Source organism: Aplysia californica, unplaced genomic scaffold (genome assembly GCF_000002075.1).
Source record: "Aplysia californica isolate F4 #8 unplaced genomic scaffold, AplCal3.0 scaffold00650, whole genome shotgun sequence".
Classification (NCBI taxonomy): domain Eukaryota; kingdom Metazoa; phylum Mollusca; class Gastropoda; order Aplysiida; family Aplysiidae; genus Aplysia; species Aplysia californica.
In genome coordinates, this window is record NW_004797920.1 from 360608 (window position 1) to 376318 (window position 15711).

The following is a 15711-nucleotide window of genomic DNA, read 5'->3' on the forward strand; positions in this document are numbered from 1 at the left end:
CCCCCCCAAATCAGCAATCTCACGATTACAAATCCGGTAGCCTTACCATGAGGCAACTGTCGCCACAAAATCGAGGCTATAATGCAAAAACATCATATCTGCAAAATATATACCTGGAGTATTGGTCATAACTGCCACCAAAATCACATTTCCTCTCCTATCAAAATCGGCAAATCTCCGAAAGTCGCTATAAAATGTGACTAAGAACGTTTGTCAAGTCATGTCACACAAATTTTAATTGAAGCACCTCTAAAATCTTACATGCTTTTTTTTCTTTAAAAAAGTAGAAGAAATTACCAATCAAGTTTTGTAACTGCGAACCGGCAGGTCAAGCAAGCGCCATTCTGAAAAATCTCGCTACCCTAGAATTACAAAGTTCTATCTGTTCTGTGCCTAGTTTTGAGAAATTTAAAGTAAAAAATTTGAGGTTCACAAAACAGTAAGTTTTTCCCGAATGCAATTCTTAACAACAACTCTGGATAATCTTTTGATTCTGAGAGAGCAGATAGAACATTTGATTTCTGACCTCCTCATGGTCTTAGTGACTCAAAACGCCCAAAAATTTCAGATACAACCTTGTTCCTTTAAGATGGGGATCTTTCATCGAGAAAGCTGTTGAACATGTCAGCAACAGCTAATTTTTTGCCATATTGACAGACCGAAGGGCTAGAACCCAAATGGCCGCTGGATCGGAAAAGTAAAGTAAAGTAAGTCAGCAACAGCTGAAGTTGGTCGATTTTAAGCACAAAGGGGGCTATCCCGAAAAATGCTGTTTTGAGAAAATCGAAGGTCAAGTTTTTGCCCGTTGTTCAGTGTCTTTAAAAGACAAGGAGAGTTCTCTCTACAACCAAACAAATATACACACCAATGAAGCCAAACTTCTCCTATAGGTAGGGCAATGCCCACTTTTGGTGTAGGTCAAGATTTCTCAAAACCCCCGAAATCTGGGTTAGCCCGCTAGTCCTTAAAAGCGACCAATTGTCCTCATGACTCCAGACTCACCTGTTCGATCAGGTACTTGTTGCCCCGGGACACGTTGGGGAAGACGGGCAGCCCCGACGGCCTCACGGCCACCACCGTGTCGTAGTGGGCCACCTCACTCATGGTGATCACTTTCTCCTGTACACACAACAGAGCAGAGAGGAAAAACATGTAAAAAAAAGTATAATGGCAGTTCTTTCTCATCTCCGAGGGGGTAAACTAGAACTGCCACTCTATAAGATATAAAAATCAGGATGTCAAGGGGAAAAAAATCGGGATCAATGACAAATCAGTGCAGGGTGGCTGCCAAACTGACTTTAAAATTTTCCGGGGGTGTCCATAATATATGAAGTCAGAGTGAATCCAGGGCCAACCCAGACTGAGGGGGATACAACGTACCCCCAGAAAGACTAAGATAGTTGATAAAAAAATTCTCCCCCACACATGAATCACACCCAGGTCTTCTGCAGGATGTAACAGAGCACCTAATCTGCAGGCTGCTTGGCCCACATCATCATCCCACGCACACACACACACACACACACACACACACACACACACACACACACACACACACACACACACACACACACACACACACACACACACACACACACACATCTTTATTCTGGTATTCTCCTCAGAGTGCTAACACTGACCAAAACAAAACACTCTCCAAACAAAACTTTAAATAGGATACTCACCACAAAAAGCAAAGAGAAAAACTTTTGTTGTTTTTTTTAAATACAAATGGTCAGGTAACCAAAACAAAACACTTTCCAAACAAAATAAATTTTACATGGGAAACTCACCACAAAAAGCCATGAGAAAAAGTTTTTAAAAATAATACAAATGTGAGGCAGCGTGGTGGAATCAGGCTCTCGTCAAAATAATCAAAGTGAAGAAACTTGAATTTTTCCGCAGGTTTGTAAATTTTTATCAAATTTTAGTTTTTTGGCTAAACACCTTTCATGCCCATTAAAAAACTCATTTCCCTGTGGAGTTTTCTGAAAAGCGTTGATCAAAGGCACAAAAATGTAAATTTTCAGTTACCACGCACTCTTAAGCTAAGGAAATAATTATCTTTGGCGGCCTTTTTCTCACTAATTTTACCTCTGAAAACAGGTGACCCCCACCTCCTTCTTTCGCAAATACCTCAACTTGTATTCAAGATAAATGGATGTTTTTTTCATTCAAATAAAGACAAGTAAACACGCTTTAAGATTATACCTACAACTCTACATGCCCAAAAATTGACGAGAGCCTGATTCCACCACACTGCCTCACAAATTGTCATGTAACCAAAACAAAACACTCTCAAAACAAAATTTTTAATGGAAAACTCACCACAAAAAGCAATGACAAAAAAAAAAAGTTTCAAAGAACACAGATGGCCACGTAACCAAATCAAAACACTTCCCAAAAACAAAACAGTAGCGGAGAAACTCACCCTCTTGTTCTCGGTCTCATCCTGCGAAAGGTACAGTCTGGCCTTGGCGTTCTTCAGCCCCAGGAACAGAGTGAGGTTGGTGCCCACGGGGGGCGAGGCGTTCAGCGGGTGGATGTAGCCTAAAAAACGCGAGGTGTAGATGAAGGTGGCCTCGATGAGCTTCGTGTCGATGTATCCCATGCTGCCCTCTGTCTTGCGGATAATGCTCATCTTGAAGAAGAAATAATAACAACATTTTTTTTAAATTAGCAAACCTTATTACACTTTAATTTTCACAATATTTGTTCATTCACTGATAAACTTTGTTATATGTTATTATCTAAACCTCATTACAAAGTTACTACATCACTTTTTAGAATGCATGCCTCTTTTTCTGCAATGGCTAAGGCTAGTTTCAATAAAAATGAGCCCAATCCTGAAAAATAGAAACATCTCAATGAACACCAAAATGAAAGTCCTGAAATGCTATGTTTGGTCAACCCTTAAAAGAAACAAACGTCACGCCTGTGTGTACTACACATTGTTTTATTAATTGAAATGAAAAAACAAGAAATGCCTTACTCCCACAATCATGCAACTCCACACAATATACCTGTAATGACATACTTTCCGGTACACCAAACATAATCTATATTAAGCATAAAAATAATTAGCACAAAGCGGAAGCTGACCTCATACATAAATTATGTATGAAGGTCAGGAATGGTTATGATTCCGTACACACTGGCGTGACTAAACATTATAAGAAACAAACGTCACGCCTGTGTGTACTACACACTGTTTTATTAATTGAAATGAAAAAACAAGAAATAATTAGCACAAAGCGGAAGCTGACCTCATACATAAATTATGTATGAAGGTCAGGAATGGTTATGATTCCGTACACACTGGCGTGACTAAACATTCTATATGGCTGTGAATGCTGGACAATCACTAAAGACAGTGAATATAAAATATTTTAGAAAGAGAAATGTGGTTTCTTAGGAGACTGCCAAGAGTGTCGTGGAAGGAAAAGAAATCAAATGAGGTAGTGCTTGATGAAGCCCACGTGGGACTCTCAATGTTAAAAACAATCAGGAAACGACAAATGCAGTTTTTGGGACACCTGAATAGACATAATGGTCTTGAACATCTGGCTCTCACTGGCAAAATTGAGGGCAAGCGAGGTAGGGTAGGCCCAGAACAACATACTTAGGGAACCTAAACAAATGGGTAACAGGGAAAGATCAGGGAAACGTAGCTTTTTTGAGAGCATCCAAGCAAAGGAATGAATGGAAAACCATGATCGCCGATGTCTGTCGCAGATCTGGCACTGGATGAAGATGATTAACTGGCACTGCGGTTAAGAAGTGCACAAAAATTGCTGGGGCTGGAAGGGTTGATAATTCAAAAAGGCCAAAAACTTCCAATAGAACTTTGCGTTTCTACGGTAGCGAAATGTCAACGAAAAAAAACAACAACAGAGGAACAAAATAATAAGAACAAACCTCATCGGGAAAGGTAATGTTGAGAGGCGCCCGGTACTTGACCCAGTGGAGGCCGGCGGGGAAATCCTCGACCTGGCACTGCTGCAAGGAGGTCAGGTTGGCGCTCAGCCCGTTCCACCAGCCCTGGATGCCCGACTCCGTCTGCTCGGGCGCCTGGCACGTGCCGAAGGGCACTGAAACATGAGGACGCAAGCGCACACTTTATCACAATGATCAAAACAAACTTGAGCCGAGTAACCTCTGAGAATGAACATGACATTCCTGTTGGGTACAACAGCTGTATGACTGAACCTTCCCTTAGAGGGCATTCCATTGCCTGGGCCATTTGCAATAATAATAAAAATAAACATTATAATAATAATAATAATAATAATAATAATAATAATAATAATAATAATAATAATAATGTATGGCATTTATATATAGCCTGCAATAAAAAATATCTTAAAATATAACAATCATGATAATAGTGAGAAGAAGAGTAACAATCAAGCCCTGAGATGCATGTGTGTGTGCGCGTGTGCATGTGTGTGTGTGTGTGTGTGTGTGTGTGTGTGTGTGTGTGTGTGTGTGTGTGTGTGTGTGTGTGTGTGTGTGTGTGTGTGTGTGTGTGTGTGGAGAGAGAGGGGGGGGAGGTACATGCATTTATAGATATATATATTTCATTTTTACAGATAAAAGTTCCACTCTGTGTTAAGATATAGGGATAGGTCTGCTTGCTATCCACACATGACTCACCGGCTCTCGTCTGGCACTGCGCCTCTTTGACGCACCAGCTGCACTCCTGGATGTACACCTGGCGCCTCCGGGAGGCCGCAGACACATTCACGCCCTTCCCATGGATGACGCACGCCCCGCACGTGTGCAGCGTCGGGCAGATGCCGGGACACCGGTCCGTAGAGTCGTGGAAATCCTTGTTCACACACAGCTGTGTGGGGAAAGACAACATGCTTTACAGGTTCTTAACAGGCATACAATACACTTTGTGAACAACAACAACAACAATAATAATAATAATAATAATAATAGCAATCATCTTTATTAGTTTAGTAAGGTTTTACAGCGTTCGCAACTGCATAAGGTCATGAATATGAGCGTCAAGGGGTGGATGTCAAAAGAAAAGTCCAAACGGCGAATCAGGCTTACTCTGCTCACCTCTCTAGCTTCAACAGCACAAAGTCTGCTTCGACTATCAAGGCACCCCGGAAATAGCGGATCACAAGAGTGTGACAAACATATAAAAGAATTAGAGGAAAATTGACGATAGTAAGGATTAGGAAAGAAAAAGCAGCAGTTCCCTGTTGCAGTTCAGGCACAGTTATGAGCATGACATTGATAAATCAGCCCATTTACAATTCTACTGTGCATAAGAACATGTTGATATCTCCCCTTTGGGAATGGCCTAAAGACAACTTCAGTCAGTAGCACTGCCCTGGTGAGGGGGGGGGGGGCATACACCTTATTGACAACAACGACAAAAATAATAATAATAATAATAATAATAATAATAATAATAATAATAGCAATCATCATCATCATCATCATTATTATAATAACAACCGTAACAACAGATTATATTAAATCAGGGCATATCTTTACTGGAAAAAAGGCTCTGTGTGCTTCACAATCTATTTTCAAGAGTCATTTTTTTTCAGCTTTTAACAAGTTGTACAATTATAACATGGACACTTTAAGCTCTTATGGTGCTACGGTTAAGCTTTTCGCTGTCACACTCTGAAGAACTGATGTCGATTCACGGATGTGGAGAACTTTTATGGAGCATCTCAGGTTTTTCTGCCAGGATGCTGTATCCCTCTCAGCTTTGTTGGCAGGTTCAAAGCCCACCTCCTAAATGATCTAAATTGTGTCCTGTACTAACAAAGCAAATTAGAAATTAATAATAGACAGCATTTGTATAACGCAAATCCCCGTTCAACAGCAAGCTCTATGCGTTTCACAATCTATACTATTACCCCAGCAGACCTGAGAGCGTTCTGAAACAACCTCAACTTCCTGGGAAGCATACAGTGCAAGCAGCCATTTATAGGCACTAAAACACTAACATACTGACAAGATATTTTGCTGTCTATGGCCGGGTATCCATTTCCACCTGGGTGAAGTGAGGAAAACACACACACAAACACACACACACATGCACACGCAACTCAAGCTCACCTGCACTCTGGTCCTGTGCACACAGCTTTGGTTGCCCGAGTCGATCCTGCCCTTGTTGCAGAACACACACTCCGGGTCATCCTGACACAAGTAGGGGCTGGTGTTGGGGTACTCGTTGCAGTGGTCCCGAGGCTCCACGCTCTCCTCCGGGGTCGCAGACAGAGCCGTGCACGAGGTGGAAGAACTCGGACACTAGGGGAGATTAAATATTTGTTTAGTTGTAGTTTGTGGCGTCGCCAGGGACAGACAAGCGTTGTGTCGACTGCTCTCCGCCTTATGTACCTGACGGCATAGGGAGAGAGTAAGTAAGTAAGTATGCTTCAATCCTGCCTGTCAGGGCCAGCCCCTAGGCTGTTCAATGCGATACCATCTTTAGTTTTTGTAAGAGTTTTACGGCACTTGCAACAGAATAAGGTCATATTATTATAAGTGCCGAAGATTAGAAGTGTTACAGGAGAGTAACAAACACAAAAAAGGAGGAGGAGAGAAAAAGACGATAGCTTTTGATAGGAAAGGAGAAAACCACCCCAAAGCACCCGCCAACCACCCACTAAATATTTGTGTCACGACGCGGTGGAATCAGATGCTTGTCCATTTTTGGGCGTACGCAGTTATTGGCATCATTTTAAAGCTTGTTCATTTGTTTTACTTTCGGTGAAATTCATACTCATCTATCACAAATAGAGGTCGAGATATTTGTCATTGAAGGAGGATGGGGGCGCTTGGTTTCAGAGGAAAAATTAGCAAGAAAATGGCTGCCAAAGTCTGGTGACTTCCATAGCTTGAAAGTCCACGGAAACTGAAAAGTTACCATTTTTATGCCTTTTTTCAAAGTTTTTCAGTGAAATCCACACAGAAGTGTGTTTTTAATTTGACATAAAAGCCAAAGGTGTTGAGCCAGAAATAGAAAATGTTTTTTTAATTGCGCAACGGCCAGAAAAAATAGCCAATTTCTTTGATTTCATTATTTTGACGAGCGCCTGATTTCACCACGCTGCCTCACATTTGGTCAGTACGTTCTTTCTTCGTTTAAGTTTTCAGCTTTAGCTACAAGAGTTTTAAATGGCATCATCATCATTGCCTTTCTCACCCTGCACCAGGGAATAGGCCACGGACAAACACTTTTCACCTTTCTCTATCCTCGGCTAGCCTCTTGATGTTATACATTCCATGTCTTCCCACTTTTCTTTTAATTGGCAGTTGCAACACGATTACAAGATTAGAGGTGTACAGCAAGAGTTTGAATAAAGAGAAGCACATTGACACATAAATGGTTATTTAATGCTGGAAAAAAAAAAAAAAACTTACCTCAAAGTCTGCTATGGCCGATGGAACCTTGTAGGCAATAAGATCTCCCAACACTTGACCCGAGTAACCTCCGAGAATGAACATGACATTCCCGTTGGCTACAACAGCCGCATGGCCGAACCTTCCCTTGGAAGGCATTCCATTGCCTGAGCCATTTCCTGAAAATTTGCGAAATTGTAAAGGCTTTTAGTTTTAGTAGAGGTTTAACGGCGTTCGCAACTGCATAAGGTCATATGAGCGCCAGAAGATTAGAGGTGTTACAAGAAAGTAACAAACATAAAAAAGAAGAAGGGGAGATAAGGACGATAGATGTTTGATAGGAAAGAAGAAGCAAACCACACCAGTGCTCCCGCCAACCACCCACTGTAAGGGTTTAACAATAGCACTTGCAACACTGAAAGATTATTTAAGAGGTGGGACCTTCAAATTTAACCTTCAGCTTCGTTAAGACTGAGTGAAATTGAAAAAATTTGCGAAAAGTGCCTTTCCCAAAGACACAATATCAGACCGAGCTGAGTCTCAAACCCTCGAACCCGCAATCTCATCTCACGACTTCAAGTGCAGTAGCCTAATCACTAGACTATTAATGCTGGGTGGCCATTTCCTGAAAAATCAACCGCCTGCTCATTCTTATTTCAAAATCTGGCAAACAGACAGGAGGACAGGCTTATCGTCCTCCACCTGAGCTAGGACTAAATGTACAACAGAGTCAAACCTACTCTTATTAGTTTTAGTAGAGGTTTTACGGCGCTCGCAACTGCATATATAAGGTCATATGAGTGCCGAGGGGTGGATGTCAACAGAGAAGTCCTTACAGGGAATCAGACTTACTCTGATCATCTCTCTAGCTTCAACAGTACAAAGTCTGCTTCGACTATCAAGGCACCCCGGAAATAGCAGGTCACAAGACTGTGACAAACATACAAAAGAAGTAGAGGAAAATGACGATAGTAAGGATTAAGAAAGAAAAAGCAGCAGTTCCCTGTTGTAGTTCAGGCACAGTTTTATGAGCATGACATTGTTGGATCAGCCCATTAACAATTCTACTGTGCATTAGAACGAGAAATGTCCCCCCTTTGGGAATGGCCTAAAGACACTTCAGTCAATGGCACCGCCCGGGGGGGGGAAACCTACTCCAACTCTAATGGCCACCTGTCCAAAACAATCATCTATACAAAAGACCACTTTATCTCTAGATCTATATATTATAACGACGCTGTCTTTAACTTCCATTTGCATAGGACAACCATTTTTCAGTTCAACAATGGGTGGCTGTCTTGGACAATCTCACATCTATATGTGAGGTATCGTGGTGAAATAAGGTGCTCGTCAAAATGGTGAAATCGAAGAAAAAGGCATTTTCCACAAGTTTGGCAATTTATGACAAAATTTTGTTTTTTTGGGTAAACACCTTTTATATTCATATGAAAACACATTTCAATGTGAATTTTACAGAAAAACCTTGTTTAAAAGCACAAAATATGTAATTTTCAGTTTTCAAGGACTCTTTTATTAAGCTATTGAAGTTACCAAACTTTGGTGGCCATTTTCTCATTAATTTGACCACTGAAACCAGGCTACCCCACCTTCTTCAATCGCAAATATATCTACTTCAATTCAAGATAGAGTGCATATTTTTGCCAAATGCAAGACAAATGAACAAGCTTTAAGGTGATATAAATAACTCTATATGCCCAAAAATTGACGAGCACCTGGTTCCATCACGTCGTGACACACATATATGTATATATTTCAAAATTCCAGATTTCTTCACTCACCCGTAAAGTAAGTGTGATTGAGCCACACATGGCAGCCGAGGTGGTAGAAGAAAATCTCTTGGTTGTAGCAAATCTCCAAGGTGGAATGGTCGTGAGTGTTGCCCCCGTAGACAACCAGGTAGTTGCCCATCATCACAGTCGAGTGGAAAGCCCGGTGGCGCGGCACCGAGCTGCCCCGCCAGTTCTCGTTGGACAGCCGCGACCAGTACTGGTCGTCGATGTTGAACATCTGGATGTCACGCGTGCGGTCGCTGAACAGGGCACTGCCCTGCGTGTAGCCGCCGAAGACGATGAGTGAGCGCGAGTGTTTGTGGTACAGCGTGGTGTGCCCCACGAGTCTCTTGGGCGGGTACACGCCCCCCTGGATGAGAACCCGCTCCCACTGCAGCGGGGACTCGGCGGAGATGCGGTACATCGAGTCCACGAAGATCCGGTCCTCCGTCTTCCCTCCCAAAAGGTACAGATGCTCTTCCACGAGGGTCAACGAGTGGTCAGTGACCCTCTCCGGCTTGACCACACTCTCTGAAGCCACGAGGCTCCAGAACAAGGACGTAATGTTGAAGTACCACAGCTCGTCGCTGTGTGTCCCGTCCTCGAGGATCCCCCCAAAAATAAAGAAGCCCTCCCCGTACACATCCATGGCGTGCCCACTCCGAGCGCTAGGCCACGAGTTTGATGACCTGTTGGCGGGCAGACTGTTGAGACCGCTCAGTTTCACCGACTCCTTCAGAAGAAACTGCTCCCAACTGTTTTCGTGCATACAGTACCGCCAGAGGTCACCGAGGACGGTATTGAGATCGAAACCTCCAAACACCCAAATGCAGCCGTCGATAAATGCTGCCGAGTGGGAGGTGCGGGGAGGGAAGCCCCGGTTCACTTCCTGCTGGATGTTATACCAGCCTCCTTGACCCTCCGGCCCGCTGACCTGGAGATTGCACTCCTGTCCCACGTAGCCTTGGGAGCAGTTGCAGTACTGGAGCTTGTACGAGTGGAACTTGCACTCCCCATGGTCTCCACAGTCAGACGGGCAGTCAGCCACCTACAAATTAAGACACAAACAGCTTATTGTACATGAATAAATACAGTTTAGTACACACATAGCGGACAAGAGTACAGAAAAACACGCACACACTGAAATAAACACATAGCCAACTTGTTCTCAGCTCCTGAATTTCTTTTCCTAAACAAGTATACATTTTTTGTATCTAAAACACGCGTCCACAAGTGAAATTCACATATAACCAAAAGATTTCTGCTTCCAACAAAATTCAATAAGTGAGTGTTAAATTGTAAAGGAACCAAGTGCCATGTGCATCAACCATTCTGATCTGCTTTAAGATATTGAATGAAGAGTCTTAACAATATCCATCTGCCATTCAGTTAACATACTTGTGAACATTCCATAATACAACGGTTTCTTTTTGTACTTCTATAATTACCTCGCATCCTACACCACTGTAGCCAGCTCTGCAGTGACATGTATGGTTGATGCAGGGCCCACGATCGCTACAGTTCCATGGACAATCCAAGATTTTGTAGCGAGCCTCGAATCCGGGCCGAAGATAGTTCCGGTCACTGAATAAATACAGCAGCATCTGAAAAAAAAGCAAACATCATGTTCTCTTGGGCTGAAAACAAAACACAACATAGTTGGTAAAGGTAAAATTGAATAATATATACCTGAAAAAACCTGATCTGGATTGAACAGTTAACATTTTGGGGTTGTGGGTTGGTGGGTGGGTGGGGTAGAAATAAATAAATAAATTTCAATCAATCAATCAATCAATCAATCAATCAATAACAATAACATGTAACAGGCTCGGGTGTAATTCTCGACAATGACTTACATGCCCCGAATACGCTGTAATTGGCTTTGGCGGACTGTCTCCGCTGAGAGTGGCAATCAGCTTGCTGCTGTACGACTTGCCGTCATAGATGAACAGAAAGTCGAAGGAGCACTCAGTGGCCATGCTCTCAAATGAGAGGTGGATCGTCTTGTTGGGGTTGCCCGCTGCAATAAAATTGAACAGCATCACAATAAATTAGACTTTTCAAAGCAGAATAGAAAAATGCAGAAAAAAAGAAAGTATAAAATTTAATATTTTACTCTGATTTTCAAAAAGTTCATTGACATAATAACTATTGTTTTTAGAAGTAATCAGTCGAACCTGCTCTACCAGCCACCTGTATTTTAACAAGACAATCACCCGTACAAATGGCCACTTCCCATTTCTTTCCTTGTGGGACTTTGTTTTGTTTCTTTAATTTATATTATAATTATAATATCATTCAAAATGTGAGGTGGACACCTGTCTAAGACTGCTACTTTTCTCCAAGACAATGGGTGGCCTTCTAAGAGAATTTCAACTTGTACTTATTGCAAAAAAAAAGACAATACAAAAGACAAACCACACAATTAAGTAGACAGTGCAATACAAGAAGGACCTACAACCCTCAAAAGATTTGTGAGACCAGCAATTATATCAGGTCATGTGTGCATTCACCACAGTATTCACTTTGTTTTGTTTTCTTCCTTGGGTCATGCTAGCTCAGAGAAATTTAATGGTGGGCTTGTTTTTTGTTGCTGCAATTGTCGTTGCTGTTGTTGCTGTTGCTGCTGTCCTTATTATTGTTGTTGTTGTTGTTGTTGTTGTTGTTGTTGCTCCTGCTGTTGTTGTTACTGTTTTTATTGCCGTTGTTGATATTGTTGCCGTTGTAGTTTTGTTGGGCAGTAGTGGTGTATACAGGTGTTGTTAATCCAGGCATGTTGGCCTTCCTTTTGGCTGAGTAGCATAGAATCTTTACATTTAATCTGTTCCTTCGATCAGGTAAAAACTCCACTTGAGCCATTATCATTAATAGCCTACACCCAAACCATCATAATCATTCCAAAATCCTAAATTATAAACACAATTTTTAACCAAAAGAGAGATATTTTTGGACAAAGGACAAAAGTATTACACTGCAAAGCGCTCATTACACAAAATGTGACAATGAAAATTGCCAGGGTCTGCTTTGACTTACCATTGATGAGCCATTCACAATGGGAATTCGCCTTGTATTCCCCAGGCCCATCAGAAATAAAGCCTTCTTGCCCATTCAGAATCTTCCGACCTCTGCAGTTGGAAGACTGGCAACCCAAGAAGGTCACAGCAATGCTGAAAAGCCCTAGAATAAGGCTATCATGTACCATCATGATGATGGCATAATTAAATCAAAGCAGAGATTCCTCTGAAGGCATCCTGCCTCACCACCAACTCAAATCGGCTTCATGTTGAAACATCTGTCAAAATAAAGAAAATATTTATAAGAATGTGAAAACCTCACAATGACAATATATCATATTATATATATATCTCTTCTATTTTTGACACGCAAAAATGAAAACAATTTTTAAAAGGCAAAGAGAATGGAAAACATGTACTTAATTATCATACATACTATCAGTGCAACTGTCAGTAAAAACATACAAAACTAAGATTTGGTTGCAAAAAGAAAAGCTGACCAAAAATCCTTCATTGCATACAACACAAAAGGTTTTCATCATCACTGAATTTATTAAATCCAACCGAATAAAATTAAATCATGTAGTTTTATTATTCAGCTGCTCTCTCTTTTTTTGTTCTCAGACTAACATAGTATTATTTAGGCCAAATTTATTATTAGAAAACTACAATTTCAAAACTATTTTTATGGTTTTTTATTAATGATAAAAGCCCACCTTTCAGTATTTTTACATGAGACCTTGAGAGCTACACGTTCAAGAAAAGATTAAACTTCAAGCTCACATAAGACAACAGCGGTAGTTAATTCCATAATATATATATTAGGTTGTCGTTGCTCTATGCTGTAAGCCCTTCATCTTCTAGGTCATTACTTGCAACATAAACTTCAGCAATTTAACAAAACAAATTCTTGACTATGACACAGTCCTAGAGAAAATGAACAGAGGTTTAAAATGATTAGCCAGGGTTGATACTCATCAGTTATAACAGTTGTGAGTGAGAACGAGATCAAAGAATAAAAATGAGTCACACAACTGAAAACAAGGCATGTTGTTAGTACTGAAAATTTAATAAACGAACAGTAACAAAACAATTAATTTTCCTTTGTTCCTACTTGTGTGTGTATACAATCAACCCTAGAATTTGAACACAAATTTCCAAGAGATCATTCCTTTCATGGCAAGTGGACGTGGTGGTTTACAGAGCAAATGTCTAAATCTCAGACTACTCAGTGACTCAGAAGAAAACACAAGCCAAAAACTACTGTGTACATTAGGGAAGTCTAACAATAACATAACAAACGGAAGACTTGAAGAAAAATATTGTTTTTTGGCTATTTTGTCGTTTCCAAACTTACAAGAAGACAAAGTCTCATCTGCTCATGTTAACCAAGATATTACGAATGTAGTATGAACCCATGACAATGTTTTGTTAATACCAAGGCAGGCTTTTTGTCTTGGATTTTTAGAAAAATAAACTTTACCACAGCATAATCTTAAAGATTCTAGCCCAACCAGCCAAAGCCCAAAAATAAACACTGAGTGAGTGGCACAGTGTTGACAGGTTTGGGGGTCTTTTTTCCTTTCATAAATGAGTGCTCTTTTTTTAAACAATAAGAACCATTCAAAGTCGAAACTGATTGTAGAGTCTAATTTTAAATCAAAACGACAAAGGGGAAAACATTTGAGTGAGAATTCGGATTACAGAAAATGAAACAAGACTACGAGCAAGCCAGGGCTGGAATAGGACTTGAGACGTTCACTTTTTGGTCATGGCCACCCAGTACAAGGACCAGGATTAGATCCAGATCCAACCGTGTTCCAGTTCCATGTTATCACTTCCAATAAGTCAGCGGTAGCACTGAGAACCAAATACCCTGCCATCGACATCCGAAAGCAAAATAATGATCGTACGGAGTCTTCTTAGCATGCATCTTTCAGTCTGTGACTGAGACCTCGGTCTAAAGCTCTTCTTTGAGACATAAAATTTTCTAGCAGAAAGCGAGACTAAGAGGAGACAGACAAAATATAATAAAGACTACACGTAAACAGACTTAAGAGTTCTTTTAACAGGAAATAGAGCACATAAATACAATGCAAGCTTACCACCATTTCAATACCTGAAAATGTACAATATCCAACATCGAATTAACTAATTCAGATCAATTTATTTCATTTTCGACTTTTTCCTCAGCACTACATTTGTCATTTTGCTTATTGATAAAGTTACTTCCGCTATTCAGCACTTAATATGAAGCTACTCATTGATTGGACAAAATAGTTAGGTCATCGACACTGGCGATGGGTTGAATGGTGGCCCTCTGCTAGGCTTACCACAAGCGCAGTTTTTGCTTTGGAATTAAAAATAAAATGTAACACAGAGTCTGGCTGTATAACTTCTACTTAACTGCACGTTATGATTGTTTGTATTAATTTTTACCGTAGAAGTGGGAAATGGGTTTTTTTTTCCTTCCGTGTTCTTGGTTTTTCTAGTTGCTTGGCTCTTCAAGATGTATGTTTAGGCCTAGGCCTAAATGTGTTGTTGTTGACATTTGAAGCCACACCCCCTCCTCGTTCCCGCCCACTGTAAAGAAAAAAATTTAGTAAATTATAATAAGTCGGCACAATTTCAGTACTTGCATGGAATAGTTGCTGCTATTAATACAATAAAACACTAATTGAACACTAACAAAAACGTATGCAATTTCTTATTATAATTACTATAGTAATAATTGTGCTTTTATTCTCAGTTTTATGAAGAATTTTTGTTACCCCTCACAGCAACATTTTAGTCAACAAACTCATGCACTACTGTTGTCATCAGCTTTTATTGTTCGAGGTGTCCGACAAACTGTTTACAGATAAGACCCAGCTTTTTTGTACACGACACAATCTACGCCTTATTAGAGATATAGGCTAAATATAGCCATAACTACTTATATTACTAGTTTCTTTTTCTTTTATTTGGTTTGTTTGCTCTCCTTGTTTGGGATTTTTTGTTTGTTATCTGAAGTGGGGAATGTGTGTACTTAAGCATGCACTTCCTACAGGTTACGCTTCTATATGCCCTTAGCTTAGCATTCGCGCATATATGGGAGGAAGTGTTCTTCAAAAATATATTGGACGTTCTTGAGAGAGGAGCAGGAGGAAGGATAATATAACATGCATTAAGCCAAGAGAGAGAGAGAGAGAGAGAGAGAGAGAGAGAGAGAGAGAGAGAGAGAGAGAGACAGACAGACAGACAGACAGACAGACAGACAGACAGAGGTGGAGGAGAAGAGGGGGTGGGAGGAGGGAAGTATATATATAATATATATGAGTCTCCGTGTTTAAAAACTGGAGTTGATCCAAGGTAATGGCAATGGATCCAACAGATGGCCAATCCTTCTAGTGATTCCAACAAGCCATCGTTGTAATTTCTCGCATAATATTATCAGTGGCTTGTATTGAATATGTGTGGGTAAAGTCGCCTTTGAATACATATAGGCCTACCAATACGTTCTCTCTCTCTCTCTCTCTCTCTCTCTC

The 15711-nt window shown here is 40.7% G+C and overlaps 1 protein-coding gene across 1 annotated transcript in view; it reads right to left on the minus strand.

Annotated features, from left to right (window-relative positions):
• The window catches only part of LOC101859269 (multiple epidermal growth factor-like domains protein 8), a 55829-nt gene extending 41432 nt beyond the window's left edge, over positions 1 to 14397 (minus strand). Inside the window, exons 1-11 of the mRNA XM_035972332.1 lie at positions 14304 to 14397; positions 12204 to 12462; positions 11027 to 11190; positions 10619 to 10774; positions 9180 to 10218; positions 7402 to 7559; positions 6094 to 6285; positions 4657 to 4846; positions 3919 to 4091; positions 2432 to 2641; positions 988 to 1119 (exon numbers count right to left, since the gene is read on the minus strand). Of these exons, the coding sequence (XP_035828225.1) occupies positions 988 to 1119; positions 2432 to 2641; positions 3919 to 4091; positions 4657 to 4846; positions 6094 to 6285; positions 7402 to 7559; positions 9180 to 10218; positions 10619 to 10774; positions 11027 to 11190; positions 12204 to 12375 (2586 nt within the window). The 5' untranslated portion in view covers positions 12376 to 12462; positions 14304 to 14397. The remainder of the gene's footprint in view (positions 1 to 987; positions 1120 to 2431; positions 2642 to 3918; positions 4092 to 4656; positions 4847 to 6093; positions 6286 to 7401; positions 7560 to 9179; positions 10219 to 10618; positions 10775 to 11026; positions 11191 to 12203; positions 12463 to 14303) is intronic.
• Positions 14398 to 15711: the final 1314 nt, after the last annotated feature.